Source organism: Erythrolamprus reginae, chromosome 1 (genome assembly GCF_031021105.1).
Source record: "Erythrolamprus reginae isolate rEryReg1 chromosome 1, rEryReg1.hap1, whole genome shotgun sequence".
In the NCBI taxonomy this organism is placed as follows: domain Eukaryota; kingdom Metazoa; phylum Chordata; class Lepidosauria; order Squamata; family Dipsadidae; genus Erythrolamprus; species Erythrolamprus reginae.
The window spans coordinates 233202690-233224794 of record NC_091950.1 but is presented as its reverse complement, the minus strand read 5'-3'; the positions used below and the strand labels follow the sequence as shown (position 1 = coordinate 233224794).

At 46.9% G+C, this 22105-nt stretch overlaps 1 protein-coding gene across 1 annotated transcript; it reads right to left on the bottom strand.

Moving 5' to 3' along the window:
• Positions 1 to 9952: 9952 nt before the first annotated feature.
• Positions 9953 to 21415, bottom strand: OTX1 (orthodenticle homeobox 1). The gene is made up of 4 exons (XM_070738075.1): positions 21306 to 21415; positions 17820 to 18083; positions 15434 to 15585; positions 9953 to 11935 (listed from the first exon to the last, which is right to left on the bottom strand). Exons 2-4 carry the CDS (start codon positions 17914 to 17916, stop codon positions 11108 to 11110), a joined length of 1077 nt encoding a protein of 358 aa, XP_070594176.1. The 5' UTR covers positions 17917 to 18083; positions 21306 to 21415; the 3' UTR covers positions 9953 to 11107.
• Positions 21416 to 22105: the final 690 nt, after the last annotated feature.

The following is a 22105-nucleotide window of genomic DNA, read 5'->3' as shown; positions in this document are numbered from 1 at the left end:
CTGCAGTCTATCATACACCTGAAATGGACAAATTAAACTCTTTTTTGAGGGGGAACAAATTGGTAGCTCTGGCTATTTGAAGGTAAACTAAATATTCATCTCTGATTATTTAAGAATATAAAGCTCTACTGAACTGAGAAATCATTAGAGTCATAGCTACTGATGAATTATAATTTTGAATGTCCCTGCTTATTTCTCAAAGTTAAATTCTGGAGATAATAGTTTCATCAAAAATATATGTATGGGACAAATACCTAACGAGAAGCTATTTCATCAAAACAATTGTGATAGACTTAATTTGTAGTATAGGTTACAGCCTAAAAAAATCTGTTTGTTATTCTTCTTATCCAAAGAAAAAAATACAAGAAATCACATCTCCCTCAATTCAAGTTTCCAAGTACAGTACTGTATTTTCAAATTGAAATCAAATTACTCTCCAAATATTATTTCTGGCTTCTCTAGAAATGATATTGTAGAGGCAACTGGATGTTTCTCATACTGACTATATAATATGTCCCTTTTTACAAAGTCTAATGCTTAAGCTTTTACAAAGCTTAAATAGGACACATGACCACAATGGAAATAAACTAGTTAAACTGGGCTGCCGGAAAATCTATTCTGCTTTGATAAATATAAAAGAATTTCTCCACATTCTGTGCCATCTGCCTGAAGCAAGATCTCCACAGACAATTCGGAAATATTGAAGTGTTAAAAAAAACAAAACACACCTTTAAAAAATCTGTTTATTATAAAAATGTTGACAGACTTTTTAATTAGAGTAACGCTCCTGGGCACTTTTACAATACTCACTTCAAAAACAAGGAACGAAACATTAGTTTTCCCCGCAGCCCATTATTAAGACATATACTCTAGTGACTGCGTAGACAGCTAGGGTACATAGTTTTGTATTTACTTATACATAAATTATTCTTTCATTTTCCTTCTCTCCAAAGAGTAAAATAATTTCGTTTTGATTTTCTGATGTTTATATTTACTTGAAACAAACATATTTGCTTTTTCAATTAAATTCTTACCTATCCGTATATACCTCCCTCATTATAACCATAACTGTTCAGCAGTTGGGGAGAAATTACTCACACATTTAGGTTTTAAGTTTTTGAACTCCAAATGGAGGCTCCTGATTGCAGCCCTTGATGTACAGGTTGGAATTATTCCATTATTAAATGGTGAATTAATAAAATGAAGTGTTAATTATGCTGTTTGGGAACTCCAGCCCTCTAACTTCAGTTGCATATGTGGATTATGTGTATATGTGAGTTTTCCATAGACACTGAATTTCTGTTTCATCAAAAGCATTATTTGAATGTATTTCATATTACTGCATTATCATTCCAAATGTGAATTTCTGGACTGAAAACTGCTTTTTTTAACCTTGCTATCCTACAGTGCATGCATGGAGACATATCCATAGCAACATTTTGAGGACAGACGAAATCACCATTATCAAACAATAAAAAGTTAAATTGTTAAAACCTAAGACATCTAGCTAGATGAAATAAAAGTATTTGGTTCTTTGATAGATGGCGAAATGGAAACTTGTATCACTATATTGCTCAATAGTCTTTTTGTTCAATGGAAGTACTACAGATGGGCATGACTTTTTCCCCATATTAGAAGAGCTCCCATCGTTTCGTCCCTTGCAATTCCACGGCGCTTCAATAGAGGGCGCTGTGCAGAGAACTGAAGAGGCTCTCCCGTCCTGCTGCGCCAAGGCCTTAGGTGCCCTCTACCATCTTTCCCAGTTAAGATACGAAAGCCCTCCTTGGGACATCCACGGCTTATTTCTCCCAATCCGCAACTGGAAGAACTCCAAAAAAAGAAGCAGCAGCAGCAGCAGGAAGCGTCCCTATCCCACGCAACTGCGGGATCGTCTTGATCTTCTGGCGTAAGACAGGCTTGACCTGGTTGCGGTGTAAAATCTCTCGTCTGGAGCTCTTTTCCCACAACTTTATACCTTGAATTAACCCCACGGTGTTTACTCAGAGGAGTTCGGAGGGAACCAGAGTTCAAAGCTTTTATAGGCTCATTGGTTCAGTCGCAAAGGGTTTTCCTTCCTCGAAGGAAAAAGCAATGAAACAATTTTAATAACCCTGAGCTGCCGCGCAACACAAGGCGCGATCCTAATCCATGCTGCGCGGGATTCTTCTGTCTGAGGATATTCAGAGGATACTCTTCCGAGGATTCAGCGGTATCGCTTTAGCGCTAACTTCAGTTCTACGGTACTTACTCAATCAGCAGCGCCTACTTGTGTGGTGGCTTTTCAGTAATTCCTAGTAATCAGCGAAGCCACTTTCGGGATACCGTAACTACTGCTGTCTCTCTGCTTATTTTCCGGGTCAATTTGTAAACTGGAGTCAGAATTCTCCCGACAATCTAAAGGCATCAACTCTCTGGCGTCCTTTTGTCACCCACAACCTTGTTGATTTCAAGCAAAAATGCCTTAAAGGGGGAAGCTCTGTTTTACACGGGAAGTGTCTCGGATTCAATCCGTAGCATTGGGGGGAAAGGAAGGATTCCAAAGTAAATTCTCTGAAAGCGCATCGATAGGACAAGCGAGGGGAATGCTTGGGTACGGTACTAATCAGAAAAGTATTTCAGATGGAGTGACCATTTCCGACTTTTGCATTGTGGTGTTTGTAACATCCATTCAAATTAGAAAGTATTTCATACATACACTTTCTTTTCGTCATCGGTTGAAACCCTTACAATCGGGAAACGTTGTCACGACGTAATTTATTCCATCCAATTGGTGGGTTTCTAGAGCCCAATGAATTGGCACCTAGTCACAGGGCTGACTTCGTACACTTTAGTCTAATCGTTGGTGTATAACCAACCTTTCCGGGCGGGTTATTTTTGCACGGAGTGAACCTTACTTAAGAGAAGTCTTCTTTAAAATGATGCTAGTCTAGGGGCATAAGGATCAACACAGGACTTTCGGTTGCATATAGAATGGAATGGAACTATGTAGAATTCTTTATTGCCCAAGGAATTTGCCCTTGGTGCCCATGGATAGAGCCGTTGAGAGTTGCACTTTGTCACTTCTCCATCATTCTCCCAGGCTTTCCATTTGGTTCTTCGGGTTGCAGCCCACGATCAACTTGCTAGAGGTTTTTGACCACGCATGGACATACTTAGGCAGCTAAGATTCTCCTTCCCGTCTAGACAATCAGCAGCTTTAAGGTTGCGTTTACACTACAGGAACTGCACAATGAGGTCAAGGGTCAGTAACTGCTCCCACCTTGCCATAAAAGAGCCTCTTGAACCCTAGAGCTGAACAGATTCATTGCTTCGTTTGCCAGACAACCAAGGAAATGCATGACCGCCTTCCCACTCCTGCCACAGTAGCCAGGCAAATGGTGGGGTAGTGTAAAAATTCTCTATCTCTCTGATATGCTAATGCTCCTTTCCCGATTAGCTGAGTAATATACAGGATCCTTGAAAGCTCATTAAATTGAAGTTGTTCAGGTTCCTTCTGTACTTGACAGGAAGTCCATAGTTCAGGAACATCTGTACTTGGCTTCTTCCATTGAAATTAATCTAGGTGCACATTTCAACATGGTCATTACTGTCACTGTAGTGTCTTGCCACATGATGCTCAACCTCTTATGCCCTGAAGGTGAACTATATACACTCACATAGTTGTCTTCTGGTATATCCTTTCTTCAGATTCTTAAATGAATTCACTCTGAGAGCAGCGCAGGAAGGTCACTTGAGGGCTGAAGTAGAGGGGTGTCTCCCGCAATGCAAATGTTAGTGAACCTGACCTGGTAGAATGGAATATACTGGATCTAGTAGAAGTGCAGTAGATTTTACCTCTTTGGAAAGCAGGAGGAGATACATCTCAACTCATTTGGTCCATTTCTATTGACTATATAATCCCACTGAGTTCAAGGGAACCAACTTCCAGATTCCAAAGGTGGTGTGTAAATGATTTTCATCTGACACATTGGGGTCTTGGGGAATGCTGAGTCAATGACTTTTAAGGAACATCTCACTTAAAGGAATACTTTCTTTTAAATCTATGAAACAATTCTCAAGAAAAGTCCAAGTTGCTGCCACGCCACATCCTTACCAAACTGGATTGGTTTGTTCACAGATTTGGCACACAACCATCTTGATTCCTGCCTAACCAGAACTGGACATTGCCATAGATCACAGAGCAACTCAACTGGACAAAAATCCCAAACTGAAAACATTGACATGAAAATGAGCAAAACGGCTTCTTTTAAATTTGCTCACTTTGAAAAGGAGAAAATTAAAGGAAGCTGTGTAAGAAAATCTCCAATTCAGCCTTCATTATCAATAGCAAAGTCAGCAGGTGGTTTGCATTGTAAAACTGATATTCTAACTTTTAAAAAATATCTTGATCTAAGATCTTAACACATTCTTAAAATGTAGCTGTTGGATTTAGGTCCTAATTTCACTTTATTCTGAAGACATTAATTTTATATTTTCATGTTATATTTCATGTTATATATATGTCATATTTCATCCCTCTGAAATATGCAGGGGAAGATATAAAGTATTTTGCTGTTCAATCCCAAGTAGCGGTTGTGTTAGTGCAAGAACTTAGCCAAACATGGCATAAGGTTTTCTGGGACCTCTGGATATCCTGAAGTGAAAACCAACCATATTGCTATTTGAACATACCAAGTTACAATGTGCGCCATAAGAATGCATCCGTAGTTGATTGGTAGTAATTTCAACTGGGTTCAGATAAACATAGTGCAACTTAATTCATTTGCTCTAAAGCAAGTAAAATAGTCATTTGGGATTCCCGCCATATTAACCGATTGTGGAAGAGCCACTTCAGTAGATTTTCTTGAACAGATCTGTTTAAAAATGGCTCTTATTCAAGTACTGTACCTCGGTTTTGGTTGAGCTAGATTTGGCCTCTTTCACATACAGTAATGTAACCCAGAAACTAGATTACCAAGAGCAAATTCCTGGTTCAAATTTGAACACAGAAAACCTACGACTATAGCGAGAACTTACTTCAAATGACTTGAAGACAAACGCACATTCGCACCCGCAGAAAATAGCAAGGGAATCTTGCTGTTTAGTCGATTGGCCTCTTGAATTTACGCAAATATCTCAATATTAAGAAAGTGACAGACTGGCGGACTCGATACAACTGCCAAAGAAACTTTGGCGGCTGAAATCTTTCCGTCACCTCACCTGGGCGCATTCGTCCTACCACTTGCCTTATTCGCATTAGATGGTGCCAATGGGTAGTTGATACAGCTCGATAGTACCTTGGTAGGGAGGTCTACTTAATGTTTTAGAGCTAAAGTTTTGTGAGGCAAAGGTTGGAAGCATTCGGACCTGGATCTCTGCTTGGCCAGCTACCGTTCTCGGCCGGCACTAACCAGACTCCCTTCTCAAGCAAGGGAACCCGGGCACAGAAAATACACCACACGGATGCGCGGCAACCGACGTGGGAGAGGCGGAGGGGAGGGAAGCGAGTTCACTGGGGTTGAGTCGCGCATTCTTGATATAAACCGCTGCCGCGGGAACAAAATTTCCCGCCTTTCTGACTCTCCCGCTGCCCAGATAACTTCTCCCTCACCGCGAGCGAAGCAACGAACGAGCCGCTCCCGCCTCGCAGCGGAGAAGCGCTGGGTGAAAAGCGACACTGCGCGCATCTCCACGCGCGAACCTTCCTCGAGCGAGCAACCTCCGAGAAGTTGCGCTCCTCCGCCAGGCGCCGGATGAATCACCCACTGGGCCTCGGGGTTTTTCAATCGCAGGCGCTTTGGAGGAGCGTCGGCCGCCCTTGCCTCGCCGACGGTGGCACCACGGTGGCGGCGGCGACTTCCCCCTATGGTTGTGTGCCGCAACTCTTGGCACTGGCCGAGCTGAGTTGGCGAAAATAATAATAATAATAATAATAAGTGAGGAATAATAGCGTTGGTGCAGCTGTTCGAGCAACGCGATGGCGCTCGCTCGCGCCTCCCTCCCGAAGGCATCTCGCAGCCAAGGGGGGAAGAGAACCCGCCCTTTTGGCCTCCTGGCCTCTCGAGCGCCCGCCTCCCCCGACTGCTCGGCCGCTGCCACGTGACCCCCGTGGGAGGGGGAGGGAGAGGAGAGAGCAGCTCCCAGGAGAACTTCTAATTACGTTGCAGGTGTGGAAAAAGTGGCTCCGCTTCGGGTTCGGCCGGCAGCGGCCCGGCTCTTCGCACGCTCCTTGCCGGTCTCTTGCAACACCTACCCGAGCGAGGCGCTGGAATCATCCGCCACGCAGCGGCGCGGGTGGGTTGGAGAGGGCCGGCCGGATGCCCCCGTGCCGACTTCCCTCTCAAGGAGAGTGATTGCCGGTGTAAAAGAAGTCGCGGCGGCCGGGTACGCCGCGAGGAGCGATCTCCAATCTCGGCGGACGGCTGTTGATTCCTAGAAACGCGCCTTCCTCCAGTTGCTGGAAGTAAAAAGCGGCCCCGCGCAGCTCCCCCAAAAAACTTTTCCTCCGACGTCAGTTCTCTTTTAGGCGCGAAGAGCCGCCGTCGCCGCCACCTCAACCCCGCGACCGTACGCGCGTCCTCCCTCCCAGCCCCCGAAACGCGAGGGGGGGGGTTCGTTCCCATCTCGACCGTCCTTCCCGTCCCCACCCCCCGCCAGCAAGCCTGGACTTTACCGTGGCAAGATGCCGGTGATCACCGCCGCTTCCCTTCCTGGTGGCTTAACCTTACCTGAGCCCGCTAAATGACTCCTCTTGCAGCCGCTTCTCGAGCGGGAGAAAAGACGGGAGGGGTGGCAGGGAAGAACCCGATCCAAACTCTTCCCCCTTTTTTCTTATGGACTCCATGATTCAGCAAGCCCCTATCTCAGCTTAGTACCTAACAAGATAGCAGCCCTTAGTGAGGCAGAGTAAACACTCAGAGCTGAATCGGTTCAGTGTCAGCCAATGATTCAGAGTAGTTACTTCGCTTGAGAAGGGCGGAGGGGGGGGGGGGAGATCGAAGGAAAAAAGCCGGAGCGGGGAAAATTTATATACAGTATATTAAATATATATTATATTTAAAATAACATTATTAGCTTCCAAGGGCCGCGCGTGGGAAGGGTGAAGTCCCCGAAGTACTGCAAAACCCTACGCCGCGGTGGGACGAGGCACATCCCAGACCCATTCCCGAGCCTCCCCCCCCCGCCCCCCAGTGTGCAAAGAAAAGTGTGCAAGATCGGCGAATAAGCGAAGGCATCATCCAGTCCAGCTGCTCTCCGAGGAATACTGCAAAACCGCGTTAAATGATTATGCTAATTTACACTGACGCTTCTGCCCTTCTGGAACAATTTATCGCTTGCCGCCGCCTCAAAGGCGCAGGGGCGGCGGAGAAAGAGGGTCCAAGGCGCAAAGTCACGCAGAGCTTCACGCCTATATCGGACGTCCGAGAAGTCAGAAGGGGCCGCTTGATGAAAGCCTTTAACCCGGGCGTAAGGCGGGCACTCTGCCTATGCTCCAAGGAATTGCATACTCACTCTTTCCTAGAGAGGACAATGTTCCGGGCATCTGCTACTGCAGAGGGGCCCAGAATTCTTATATTTCCGGCGCTCTGGTTTTCAAGTTGCTGCAGAGGCCGGCTTGGTCTATCTAAGAAAGGCGGGAAACCTCGTCGGGTTTCTCCCTCCTGGGCCTGCGACCGGCTCCCGCCACCCTGTTCCCCCGGCAACTGCGCCCTCTTGCCATTTCCTAGCACCCGCCAGCCGCCCAACTTCCTGCCCCCCTACTAGCCGTGCTAACTGGAAAGCGAGCGCAGGGAAGGAGTCGGCCTTTTGCCAGGGGGCTTCCCCAGGAGGCTTTGAAGCCGTCCCCAGTTGCGCCCTCTGTCTTCCTGACCAAGGGACTGGAGAGGGGGCGAGGGAGGAGGGGTGCTGTTCCCCCAAGTGGTTGTCGAGAATTCCGCCGGGGTCGCGCCACGTTGCATGGGGAGACAAGGCCTGGTGCGCATTTGTGCAGGGGTGCGAGTTCAGCTCTGGGTGGCTGCTGCGCCATTTCTTTCCAGGCCCAAAGGGAAAAAAAACTCGTTTGGCCGTTAAAGCAGACTCCCCTCTGGAGGGCCGCCAGGGAATTCCTGGTCTGAGGGGAGCCATCCTGGCGTGGGCTGCTTAAAAAACCGGTTCAGAAGGGCGCGTCTTCCGCTTCCGGTTAACAGGACCTCTTTCTCCCCTCCTGGTGAAACCAAACCCTTTGCCTTGAGCTTCGGACGGGGAGTGTGAAATATTGCACCTCTAGCCTTCCTTTCTCCAGCCGCCGTTTTATCTAAGTAATCGTTTTTGCTTTCCAAACCGAATCATTCCTTTAATTATAAAATTACAATGAAAAATAACATTTGAGAATCGCTTATTGAAAATAAAAATTCGTCCCAAACTTCAGCCCATTTGAGGAGCCGTAAAAATGGAACTATCAAACTGATAGATATTGCACTGGTAAGAACAGTTGTCTCACCGACGAGAGCAAAAAACAAAACAGAACAAGTTAACAATATAGGTGCCGATTTAACCTAGGAATTTAAATTAACTCAGGTACATTTTTCTCTTTCTTAGAATTTTTTTAAAAAGTCAAAAGTTTTCTAAAAGAAGGGAAATCTTCTATTATTCTGGCTTTGGAGTGCTAGGATAACTTTTCCCCTAATGTTTTCTGATAGGATACATTTATTTTAACACCTGCCACCATTTTATTTTATTTTATATTTGATAGTTTTAGCCAACTCTGCTTTTTTAGGAAGAAAAAAGTATGTATCTTCAGTTATAATATTATGTTTTTGTTAGTTGTGAAAGTCAAGTTGTGACCCCATGGACAAAGTTCCTCCAGGCCTTCCTGTCCTCTACCATCCCCCTGAGTCCATTTAAGCTCATGTCTACTGTTTCAGTGACTCCATCCAGCCACCTCATTATAATACACTGCTCAAAACAATAAAGGGAACACTTAAACAACACAATATAACTCCAAGTAAATCAAACTTCTCTGAAATCAAACTGTCCACTTAGGAAGCAACACTGATTGACAAATTTCACATGCTGTTGTGTACATTCAACTTTGTACAGAACAAAGTATTCAATGAGAATATTTCATTTATTCAGATCGAGGATGTGTTCTTTGAGTGTTCCCTTTATTTTTGGAGCAGTATACTATAGTTGTATTCAACCCAAAGATAAAGATAGATTCTTTTTTATTTCAAAATGCGATTAAGTCTCTTGTTTTCTCTTCCAGTAGTTGAATATCACATGTAAACTCAAATTTTAAACAATTTAGGCTGAAGTTGTAGATTAATTCCAGTTGTGCGGTTTACCACATTAAAAAGTGCGACCCAGGTCAGAGACCTTTTGGGTGTCCCTAGTGTGAACACAAAGGCATTGTTAAGTGTCACCTCAGACGTCAGCGGAAATGATTTGTACTCTTCCTGTGGTGAGCACCGAAATGGTAGTGGAATTAACGGCGGTCCCTCCTCACAGCTTTACCAAATCCTTCGGTATCAATAGCAGAAGGTGTTTCTAAATCAATTCGGTTTCACCGGCTAATAGATTTCGCTTTTGCTCTTGACATTTATGTTCAACCTCGAGTGACTGGGTTACGACAATCCTTATGTTTCATTACAGAGGTGGGCTGCTAAGGTGGGACGGTGAGGTGTGCTCGCCTCCTTGACTCTGAGTGCTAGTCCAGCGCAATTCTGCTACTGCACCTGGGCAGGGAGCGAAATCGTGCGCGGACGCGCAGGTGCGTCACTCCTGCCCAGGTGCAGTAGCAGAATTGCGCTGGACTCCGCTAGCACTCAGAGCCACGGGGGCGAGCATAAGTCACCGTCCCACCTTAGCAGCCCATCATTGCTGCCCCTTTTCCTACCCAAGCGAAGGCCAGCAGAGCAGCTCAGCAAAGGGGAGGGCTATTTCCCGCCTCTTCCTCGCCCCATCTTCCCCAAGGAAGGATACGAGAGACGGGAGCTTTCGTCAGTTTGGATTTTATTATCGGGGTATGTAGATAAAGGGTGGGATTTGCCTTACATGTCATTCAACAGGTGACTGTTGGGTTAACGGAGTAAATTATCAACTTTACATTTTTTGCCCACTCTCTCTCTCCCCTCCCCCAAGCGGGCCACAAAAAAACCCTGTCCGGAGACCCGCGACCCCACAAACCTAGGGAGCCCGGGATGCTATGCCACCATCTGGCTTCGTCCCCCACGCCCTCCGCTGCCCCTCTGCCGAGCACGCCCCCCACTCCCACGGCTTCCCGGTTCCAACTCCGCCGGGCAATGGCTCTCCCCCTCCTCCCTGCCCAAGTGGGGAAGGGAAGACAGCAGACAAAACGCCTTCCACTTCCGACCTGCAGAGCCTCCAGAGTTCGCCTTTAGCTCCTTCGTTGTAAAGGGTCGCTGGGACAGATCTCGTTGAACCCTCTATATACATTCCTACCCCTTTTTGTTTCTTTTGTTTCTCCTTTTTTGGCAATATAAATCTACAGAGGGAACTTGGGGGCGGGGGGGGGGGGCTCCTTGAACGGGTGGGGGGGCGGTGTGAGGATCTATACACGAAGTCTGCTGTCAAGGCCAGAAAGCAAAAGGCATTTTCCCTGTTCTCCTTTCTTTCCACACGCGAGCGAGCGAGCGTCACAAAGCTAGCCGGCTGGACAAAAAAAAAAAGGGGGGGGGGGGCTCGGTTGGAAGGAGAAGGAGGAATCTCGATCGCAAGTCCTCTCCCGCTTCGCAAACAAACACAAAAAATTACGATCCTGAACATAATCCCAGGGAGCGAATAAATAACACGCCAGGAGTCAACTCGGCGGGGTTAAGGAAGCAGCAGCAACAGCAGGTCCAGGAAGGGCAAAGCAGGTCTGACCCAGCAGCCTTCAGCCCAGATTCGGTGACGTGGTGGTGGGGGACTGGAAGCGGTGGGCTAATTCAAACGGGGGGCTCCCAGCGTCCTTTCCTTTCTGGAGACGGTCTTCAAAGGCCTCTTTCGCCCACTGGTCAAAGGCCGAGGTGGATTGGAGCGCGTTGGCAAAGACGGGGGGGGGAGGGAGAGGCCGTTCCGAGGAGAAAGTGGGCGCTACTGGAGAGGGGACAGAAGGGCGGGCAGGGGCGGGGGGTGCCGAGGCCAAGCTTCACAGGACTTGGAAGCGCCAGGAGGCCTGGTCTTTGTAGTCGAGGCAGTCCGGGGAGTTGAAGTTCAGCTTCCAGGAGGCGGCGGCGGCGGCGCTGGGGGCGGGCTCCTTGTAGTCCAGGCAGTCGGAGGAGTTGAAGGCCAGCCCGGGCCCGCCGTAGCCCGGCTGGTGGTGGTGGTGGTGATGGTGGTGGTGGTGATGGCTGGAGCCCTGGGCCAGCGGGTGGTGCGGGTGCGGGTGGGTGCCCGCCAGGGACGAGGGGGCGATGGGGCTGAGCTGGTGGGCGTGCGGGGCAGCGTGCATGGGCAGGTAGGACCCGCAGTCCACCCCGCTGAAGTAGGACGAGGAGTGCGGCGGCGGGGGCGGCGGCGGGGGCGCCGGGTAGCCTTGGCCGTAGCCGCCGCCTTGCCCGTACGACATGGGGTAAGAGGCGGACGAAGCGCCGGAGACGGAGCGCTGCATGCAGGAGGCCCCGCTGGACGCCAGGGGCTCCGGGCCGGCGCCGGGCGAGATGGACGCGGGGCTCCAGATGGACGAGGCCGCTACGGCCGACGGGGCGCTGCTCAGCGAGGCGGACGACGAGGCCGATCCCGAGGCCGACGGGTTGCTCAGGGCCGCCGCTCCTCCCGGCGCCGGGCCCGAAGAGTTGGAGCTGGACGAGGAGGACGAGGCCGAACTGGAGACGGCGGGGGGCGTGAACTGCCCGCTGCTTTCCGAGCCGGAGCTCTCGCGCGCCGGGGAGGACTTCTTCTTGGCCGGACGGCTCTTGGCGCCGGCACCGCTCTGCTGCTGCTGTCGGCACTTGGCGCGGCGGTTCTTGAACCAGACCTGCGGAGAGAGGCAAAGGTAGCGCTCCGTCAGAGCCGATTCTCCCGGAGGGGGACCCGAAGGGGGGAGGCGGGCCCGGTCGGACCTCCCCTGCAGGCCAGGACGCCAAGCCACCCCATGCCTGCCTTTAGCGCATCCCAAAGAGCTACCGCCGAGAGGAAGGGTCCAGCGGAAGAGAAGCCAAGCGACCACCATCCCTGATGCAGGCAATTGCATCCTGGGGAGTGGGTGGGGAAAAGACCACACCACGCTCGTTGCCCATTAGCAGGATGTCCACCTCTCTCTTACCGCTGACATCGATTCTGCTGGCTGTATCTCCCCCATGCTTGCCAATTCCCAAAACTTTTTCAATATCGGTAGTTCCTCATAAATCAGGGTAACCCAGTCACTCAGTAACCCCGTCTTTAAGAGAGGCTTCTATACTACTAAAAATAAATAAAGGGAACACTGAAATAAGATATCCTAGATCAGAAGGAATGAAATGTTCTCTTGAATACTTTGTTCTGTCCAAAGTTGAATGTGCACAACAGCACTTGAAATTTACTGTCAATCAGTGTTGCTTCCTAAGTGGACACTTTGAGTTCACAGAAGTTTGATTTACTTGGAGTTTTATTGTGTTGTTTAAGTGTTCCCTTTATTTTATTTTTTTGAGCAGTGTATATTCATTCTTAGCATCTCACTCTTGGTTGATAAAGTTTGTTGGAACTTATAAATGTACCCGGATATTTAACACTCAGGGCTTCCTGTCCTTTTTGCTATTAACACTGTATAGCAGTGGGAGGGCTGAGGGAATAACATTCCTCACAAATACACTTCCCTTCTCTGGAGCTACGAATGTGCGTATAGGAGGAAGCTAAGATTAGATATTTATTGGTTTCTTGGTAAAAGAATCCAAACGGGGAAAGATATACTACAGAAGTTACCCACGGTTATCTTCCCAAGCTTACATAGACAGGAAACCATTGATGATCAAGATCTCAGACCCATTGCTTCCATCAGTAGTCAGCTTAATTTTGCCCAAAGATGTCAGTAAACTGTAATGCTCCTTATCCGTCCTCTACCAATTAGTGTCAATATTTTAAGATGCCTTGCATTAGAAAATAGAAGGTGCATTTATATTAGAGACGAGAGGTTAGGATGTTCAGTATCCTCACTAAATACTCTATGCCATTTTACCCATTTTCCAGTCTACTTTTTGTTATGTTCAAGCCATTCACCTGTAGCTTTCAGCTCTAAGCAGTATCGTTCCTTGCATTCAATGGAGCAAGAGAGAATTTTGATTCTTAATGTCATTAATTTATTCTCCTTGTTCATCAACATTTTATATTGCAGGATACACCAAACCAATTAACAGCTACATCCACTTCCAAGATGCTATCCCTTGTCAAATCCAACCACACTTCTTCTATATGTCACATCTGCCATGCCATTCCAAATAAACAAAATTCATGAATCAGACCTCCAAACTCCTAATAGTCAATATTAAGACTAGTTTATGGGAAAGGTAGGTGAGAGGTGTAAATTGAAAGTCAGAAAGGGTGTGCAAACGAAATTGTTCATCTTAGGTTAAGATTCATTTGTCTGCTCTACTAGTCTACTTAATGAGAGAGTTCTCCTTAATATAAAAATCTTGTTGCAATGAATTTTAACAACCATGTTGTACAGCGCCCAGAATTTTATGTACCTCTGTTAATATTGTATTGCATTAAACTATAACAAAGTATTTTATATCTATTTCTTCATAGAAAGACCCCACTACAGACTCTGAGACAGAGTCATAATGAACAATACTTACACAATATATGTTAAATGTTGCCACTAGTCAACAACTATAGCATTCATCACTTGCACAATTCAACCCCTTTTATATAACCTCAAGATAGGGCACCCATCTCTCATTCAGATTATACACAAGTCAAATTCATATAATATTTTCCAGTCATCTTCACCAGAGACTTACTCCACCCAAAAAGCAGACTAGCCAACAGGTAAATGGGAGTTCACTGAACCAACCCAAGCCCCTAAATATTTAGCTCAGAATCCAAGCATCTAGTACAGTATTTCCATTCTTCTAAATGGCAAGCATCCCCAAACTGCTGTTTCCATTGTTAAAACAAGTTAAATATATAATTTCTGCAATCTTTCACAACTTTCAAAAGCAGAGCGTTCCCAAGTAGTTAATAGCAATGGCTTTAACAGGCCAGAAATTTTTAACGTGCTAATTTTGATGAAATAAACAATCACTTCCCAACAATTTGCTTATGATCTTGTGGCTACTTAGAATTTATAAATGTTCTGTATGCATCGCTTTTCATAGCTTGGATGTGTGATGAATGCAATGTGAAATCTGTCCTGCTTTATTTTACCCATCCATCCATATACATATTGAAATCATCACCATATGATTTACTTGCAATTTCAGTTCCTTCCCCTCCCCTTAAATGCTTTCATTTCATGGTTTCAAATTGCCCTCAGTGAGAAATAGGACACATAGCAAACAAACAGGAAGGATCCAGCTTGCATGGCAAAGGTGTGATTGTACTTTAATTACACACTTATTTACATCCTAAAGAGATAGTTTGTGCCTATCCTTCTGTCCAGATTTGAGTTTCAAATCAACAGCTGAGATTCAATAAGCTTTCAATATAACTCCTATATTCAAAAAGGAAAACTTTTAAATAGATGAAATCAATTTGATTTCAGTTTTAAGAAATGTGGCATTTTAACCAATATAATCTTTGAATAAGTCCCAGTAAAATTGATTTCCAGATAAACAAGAATGGATAATGTTACAAGTGCATTAAGGATTAGGGTGTCAAATTATTTTAAAGTTGCTTCGGTTGTCTTAAAATGCTTGTGTAGTCTTAATTTTACACATAAAAGCATTAAAGAGGAATAAATTAATCTTCCTTCCACTATTTGTGTACCATATGTGCTACATCCAGTATCACCCTAAGTTTTATGTAGACTCACTCAAGATGAGGCCAGAAAAAAAATTCCTATTGATTGCCATGGAAATTAGTGAAAACTAACTTGTGCTGGAGTGTATCCACTGACATGTGTTTAGGACTGGGAGGTTGCCATGACATTGATTGGAGAAGAGGAGAAAATAAGTATCTGTAAAGTATCGATTTCTCTAAAGTGATAAGAGAGCTAAGGGAAGTTTCCAGATTCAATAAACCAAGAAGGATCTCCAGCACTGGGCCTGTCCATCCTTGTTGCAATTACTATTCTTGCTCAGCGAAGAAGAGGAATACTGTATACCCCAATAAATACCAGTCCTAAAGCGAAAGCCAGAATGACCCTGACCAGATAGAGACTAGAATGGACTCAGAAGAATCTTTAAAATAAAAGGAATCGTCCACAACCTTTCTTACTTGAGTTTGGAACAAGCGGTAGGCGAACTGAGCCAACTGGCGAGCCCCAACGACCCCCTTCCCCACAGACCCCCCTTCCCTCCCCAGAACCCCCAGAAACCCTCTTTTAAAAACCCCAGACCTGGACTCTGGATTCCGGCAGGTTGATTTTCAGGGCGACCTCTTCTCGCATGAATATATCTGGGTAGCGGGTTTTTGCAAAGAGCGCTTCCAGCACGTCCAGCTGCGATCGGGTGAAGGTGGTCCGTTCTCGCCGCTGCTTCCGAGGGGTGGCTAGAGGGTCCCAGCACCACGCAGGGCAAGGCAGGCAGGCAGGAAAGGAAGAAGAGAGAGAGATAAGGGACAACCCGACCTGCCCGCTTCGCTCTCCTCCCCGCCCCCCACTTCCCCGCCGCCCCGATTCAGGAAGGGGGGGGGGAGAGACGACCAGGCTCGCTCGTTCCCACGCCCACCGATCCCTTGACGCGGGCGGGTCGCCAGCCGCGGAGAGACCCATAGATTGGGCCCATAAGATTTCTATCAAACGGGCCGGGCGATCCCACGAGGGAACCTGAACGAAGGTGCCCCCGCCGAGCCAGGAGCAAAATAATAATAATAATAATAATAATAATAATAATAATAATAATAATAATAATAATAATAATAATAACGATAATAATGATGATGATGATGATGATGATAATAATAATAATAATAATAATAATAATAATAATAATAATAATAATAATAATAATAATAATAATAATAACCCAAGCCTAATTGTGTTTCGAGCCTATAAATGTGAGTCACAGAAAATGGTATCAAGGAGGAAAGGAAGCTGCCTTGATTCAACATTGGAAAAGGCGGCGGGCTGGGCTGGCAACCTGGGCCTTTCGCAAAAGAGGGCTTCGGGGCTGACTCGAGACAGCAGCTCCAAGTGGCTGCCTCGCCAGATAACATGGCAGGTGAAAGGGAAGCTAGGCAGTTCAATATCTTGTATAGGGCTCAAAAATATAGGAAACACTCAAAGAACACATCCTAGGTCTGGATGAATGAAATATTCTCATTGAACACTTTGTTCTATACAAATTTGAATGTGCACAACAGTATGTGGAATTGACTATCGATCAGTGTTGCTTCCTAAGTGGACAGTTTGAATTCACAGAAGTTTGATTTACTTGGAGTTATATTGTGTTGTTTAAGTGTTCCCTTTACTTTTTTGAGCAGTGTATATTATTCCCATATCTAAAAACCTGAACTCAGAGATGAATCCCCACAGGAGCCTATAGCACAGTACCGCCAACTGGCCTAACTAACAAGCGATTTAGGCTCGGGTTAACAAAGGCTGCACACGGGAATAAATTCTAGTGGAACCAGTCCAGTTTACTACCGATTTAGCGAACTGCTCGCCCTAACAAGTCAGGATGTTGGCGCTTTATGCCTTTCACAACCATAGGGCTATGAGGCCTTCCCTTGAATTAGTTAGTACTAACCTGATTTGTCATCAGACTATACGCGATTGCAAAACCTGCGCTGATTTTTTGGCCATCAATTTATACTGCTCAAATAAATAAATAAATAAATAAATAAATAAATAAATAAATAAATAAATAAATAAATAAAGGGAACACTCAAATAACACATCTTAGATCTGAATGAATGAAATATTCTCATTGAATATTTCATTTGCACAACTATTCCATTTACAACAGCACTGTCAATCAGTGTTGCTTCCTAAGTGGACAGTTTGATTTCACAGAAGTTTGATTTACTTGAAGTTATATTCTGTTTTTTAAGTGTTCCCTTTATTTTTTTGAGCAGTGTATTTGGAAGTGTGTGTGTGGGGGTGGGAATGTGAATCGGCTGCGGAGTCAATTGTAAAACCTTTCCTTCGGGACAACTTTTTGAGTAGGGAATGTTGAAACCCTCCTTCCTGCTTTCATGCCTTCTGAGCGTTACTTTTTTTTACCCTGAATCTTACAACTTCAAACTAAACTTTAAATCTAAATCAATATTAAAACTATAAATCAACACCCTCGCAGAACTTTCACTTTCTTTTAAAGACCCCTTTATCCCCGGCTCTCAACTGCCTCGAGTCTGTTCTTTTTTTAAACGACCACCTACTTGTTCCGCGTTTGGTGTCTAGTTATCTACCTGAATGTAAAAGCGAAGCGAGGTAGAAATCAGGAATATAAAATCACCTCCATGATAAAAACTCAGATTAATATTCTGGTAAAGTGCTTTCCATTTTTAAAAAATAGTTAGACTTGTTTTCAGCAAAGGCATTCGAAGATTGTTTAAGAAACATTCAATTACTGAACTCAAACGTTAGTGCAATTTTCCAAGAACGGAGGAGCATGAAGGGAGAACTTCTCACTTAAGGCCTATTAGCTTTCCATGTAATTTGTAGGGCACGGCAGAGGAATTGGCAGGTTTATTTAGTTTTTCAAACTCTGGGGAATGGCCTGAGTGTGTCTACTCAATGGAGAAGGGGGGGAGGGATGGAAGGGGGGGGGAGGGCGGCTCACCTGGATACCCCACCGAAGGGTGTAGAAGATCCATGGCCGGTCCAGCTAGCCCCAGCCCATTCATGCCATAGGGGGGCTGTTTGAGGTAAGACATCATGCTAAAAGCTGGAAATATTTTTCCAATTTATCCACACGCTATTATGTATGGGTTTATTTAGCAGTTTTTCAAACAGTGTGCGCATAGGTTTTATTCTTTTTTTAAAATATTCATCCAATCAGCAACTGAAAGGAATCCCACAGAGCAGCAGAGTTTTTCACAGCACTCTGGAAGAAAAACAACAAAATTAACATATAATGAACTGATAATGCGATAGAATTTTTTTTTTTACGGAATTCCCAGATAGTGCAAAAGTTAAATGTTCAACAAAACAAAACAGGTTTTTTTTAGATATTGGTTTTTAAAAATGCAATGGTTTTTATATGTAGTTATGCGGATCTTAATATTTAAAAGGCAACTTAATTTCCGCATCAAGTACAATAAAGTTTCTGTTTTCCCTTCTCTTTCTGTCTTACTAAAAGGTTTCTCCTTTAACACAGAAACTCTCCGAACATGGCGGATAATTCCTCCCCCTCCCCCAAGGAAAACTGTAAAGTGGCAAAGAATGAAGTGGAGACAAGGAAGCTGAGATTGTTATTTTTTTAAAAAAAATATCTACGGCCACATTACCATACAATCGCCAAGGGGCTGCGAGGGGGTGCCGTATCAATGATGAGAGCGATAAAGCAATTATTTAAAAAGATAATTGGATTAGAAATCAAAACGAGATAACAAAAGGAGGGAACTATAATTAATTTAAAAGAGAGCAGAAACAGACACATTAATTAGAAATGGCTAATGATCTTTTTTTTAAAAAGAGAGACAGCTTTGGCAGAGAGGAGGGGGGGCAGCATTCGAAAAGACCCGCGACAACAGGCAGAAGGAAGGAACGGCCCGGCCGCAGAGGACGCCTGAGACACTAAAAGTTTACCGATCCCCTCACATCATGCTCAATAATTTATTTCTAGGAGTATTGGGATGGGGAGAGCGAAGGTACACTCTCAGAGAGACATATTTAGAAATAAAACTAAAGTAAACTAATGATCCTGACTAGTGCCCGGTAAAAAACATGGTGCATTTACTTGAGTGTGGCCGTTCAGTTTTACAAACCTTCCAAAAAAATTTTTTTTTAATTCCTGGATGTTATTTACTTGCAAAAAGTTACAGAACAGATTTGGGGATCTTGGTGAGCTAGCATTCCAAAACAGAAGATAAATTTTAGGTTCCCACGTTCTGGATCCAGAAGATTTTCTTTTCTAAGTAGTTTCAATAAAGTAAATGCCCGAACAGAACAATCACCAGATCAACCAAGCAGGTACATAAAAACCCACATCAGAAAGCACAGTTGGTGGCAGAATTAATCTCAATTAATCCATAGCCAAAAAAAAGCTTTATATAGAAAATAGGCCTCTCTGTTACACGGTGTGCATTTTCACAGATTCACACCAAGAATGAACAAGAAAGAGGGGGAAAGGGGGTGCAAAGTGGGTCTTGAACTAATATTAATCAATTGATCCTAGGCTATTAAATTAAAATATCTCAAATTCATGAATAAAACCATAGTCCCAGGACTGGCTAACCTGTTGCAGCTCTCTCCAAGTTGAGATTTCATTTAGAGTTCTGCCTGGATTTGTGAGGTGAGTTTTTTTAACCTCTCTCTCTCTGTGTGCTCACAATTAAGAGTGCAAAACCGGCCCATCTGGTTTATTTAAACAGCATAGGATAAGTAAGGTTGCTGAAGCACAGGTATACTTTATTCGACAGTCATTGCTTTTTAAGACCAGGGGGGATTTCTTTGTCAGAAGACACTATTCAAATTAGGCCGTGGTCTCCAAGCAAGTGAGAAAAGTGGGTTTTCTGTTTTGTTTTGGAGCCCTTTCTCCATACTTATCTGCAAATTTACTTTCGAAAGGAGTTTGCATCTCTGAGCACTTAGATACCTTCGTTTATTCTTTAAACGTTCCTTGCACACTGACTCCTATCAAGCAGCAATATAATAGATAAAACTGCGGCTGGCTTAAGGAAGCCGCCGATTAAATCCCGCTGGCCTCTTGAACAAAACGTCAACGAAGCCCTGGGTAGGCCCAGGCAAGACGGCAACTGGGCCACGCAAGGGAAGGGCCGAGTTCGCATCTCCCAAAATCAAGTTCAGGGGAGACTTGTCCCCGGCTGATTGCAACACAAAGTTGCAGCCTGAGTCCCCTCGCTTGAGGACAGAGAGGAAAAGGGGCCCGACAATCTCAAGCGAGGTAAGAAGCGGACAGGGCATCGCTTCTTCCCTCGGATCTCAGCCCCATCCCATCCCATCCCATCCCAAGACCCCAGGGCTCTGGTGGCGATCGGGATCGTACTCTCCCGCCCTTGCTTGGCCTTCGATTACTGTTGTGTTGGGTGGCACCCGGCCGTTGCCCAATGGGAGAAATGCAGGAGAAGTGCCAAAGAGTGGGAAAGAACAAGGTGTCTCCGGATACCTCGAGACTGGCTGGCCGCGCTAATAAGCATCGGCGAGAGGCGCCAGGCCAAGGGGAGAGGGGGTCTCCCGGGGGCCCAAGATAGACCCAAGCCATTCGCCTTCGGAGCGAAGAGTTAAAGCCACCCGACCTCTCTCTCCCTTCGGGGGCGGGGGTCCGCCTTCCAGGGGCCTCCGTGAACCGAGGGGCCCAGGAAAGCCCCGCAGGCTGGAGAGGGCGCGGACGGGCAGAAGACCCTCAGATCTTGGGGGTTCTTCCCCGGGGAGGCGGCCAGCTCTCGTCCCTGCCGAGGAAGGAGGAAGGAAGGGCCCCTTGAGGTGGGCTGGGGGGGGGGGGGAGAGAAGAGCATCAAACGGCGCGCGCCGGGCGAGGAAGAGCCGGAGGAGAAAGGCGGCAGCTGCCCAAAAGCCAGGCGGGCTCCTCTCGTTGCTTACCTGCCGAGTATTTGGAAGCGAGGAGCGGGGAAAGCAGCCGAGGGAGCGAGAGTTAGGTTGGGAATCCCCCCCCCGGCGCCCCCAAGGCCCCCTTGTTCTCCCCAGGCAGAGAGCACTGCAAAAGCGAAGAAGTTCGGAGGGAAAGTTTTGCTTGCTTTCCACCTCCGACTTCCCCCGCTCCCCGCCTCCTCTCGGCTCAGGCGCCGCTGCGCCAAGCCAGCGGCAGGAGGAGGAAGGGGGGGGGGATAAAAGAAAAGCCACAGAAAACTTGAGCGTTCTCCAAATACTTTTGCAGCCAAAAAAAAGTCTCCCTCGGCGGACACCCCTTCTTCGCGCGGACCCAAAAGCTCCGGGATGAAGTGGGGAAGCGAGCTGGCGGGGGCGGAGGGCGAGGAGGAAGCGGGGACGGGCTCCTTCGGCTCGGAGTGCGATGTCGGGACGGCCCGAGGAAAGAAGGGAAAGTGAGAGCTCACCTGCCGGGGGGGGGGGGGAGGGGAGAGAGAGGGAAATAAATCAAGCGCCCTTTTTTCCTTCTTTTTTTTACCTTGTCGCGGTGGCTGCCTCGCTGGCTTGTTTAAGGTGATTGGAAACGTAGCCTGATGAAGATTGATCACCTTTCTCCTGCCCTACCCTTGTATGTGAGCGCAAGGCAAATGCGTAACCAAGGCCGGGCGCCAATCGCGGAGCTCTCTGCCGCTGAGTGACAGCCGCCCGGGCAATAGCAGCGCGGGAGGAAAGCTTCCCTCGGCCCGTCCCCATGCCACCCCCCTCACACACGCACACTCCACCCCAGATTTAGCCGCGCGCGCAGCAGCCTCGGCCGCCAACTACTTTCCCAGAGGCTCCCTCAGGGCAGGCGGCCGGAGTTGTTGCCTCAGCCGCAGCCCGGGCGGGTCGCTCCGGCGGCTCCCCTGAGAGGACGGACGCCCCTTTCTAACCCCCGCTGCGGGTCCCGGAGGCCCACGGCGGCCTGCCGGCAGAAAGCCGAGACTGTTTTGTTTTTTTTTAATCGCGCGCGCGCCTCACCTCACCTGGGAGAGCGAGGCGCCGAGGCCGCTCCTTTGCCCCCCCTCCTCAGAGCGCCCCCCCCCGCAGACCTGAGGGAGGAAAAAGCGCGAGAGGCGTCCTCGTGCCTGACAGGAGACCCCCCCCCCAACTCAGTCCTCCTTGAATCCCAGCCCGACTTTGGAAACCGGCCTCGCCATCGCACTAACGCACTCCGCGCGTCCCGTCCGTCCGCCTCCGGGCCGCGGTTGAAGCCCAAAGCAGGCCGCCCCTCCACCTCACCCCGCTCTTCCACCCCCGCCACACTCTCTTGGGCCAGCTCTTCCCGGAGCGACCCCC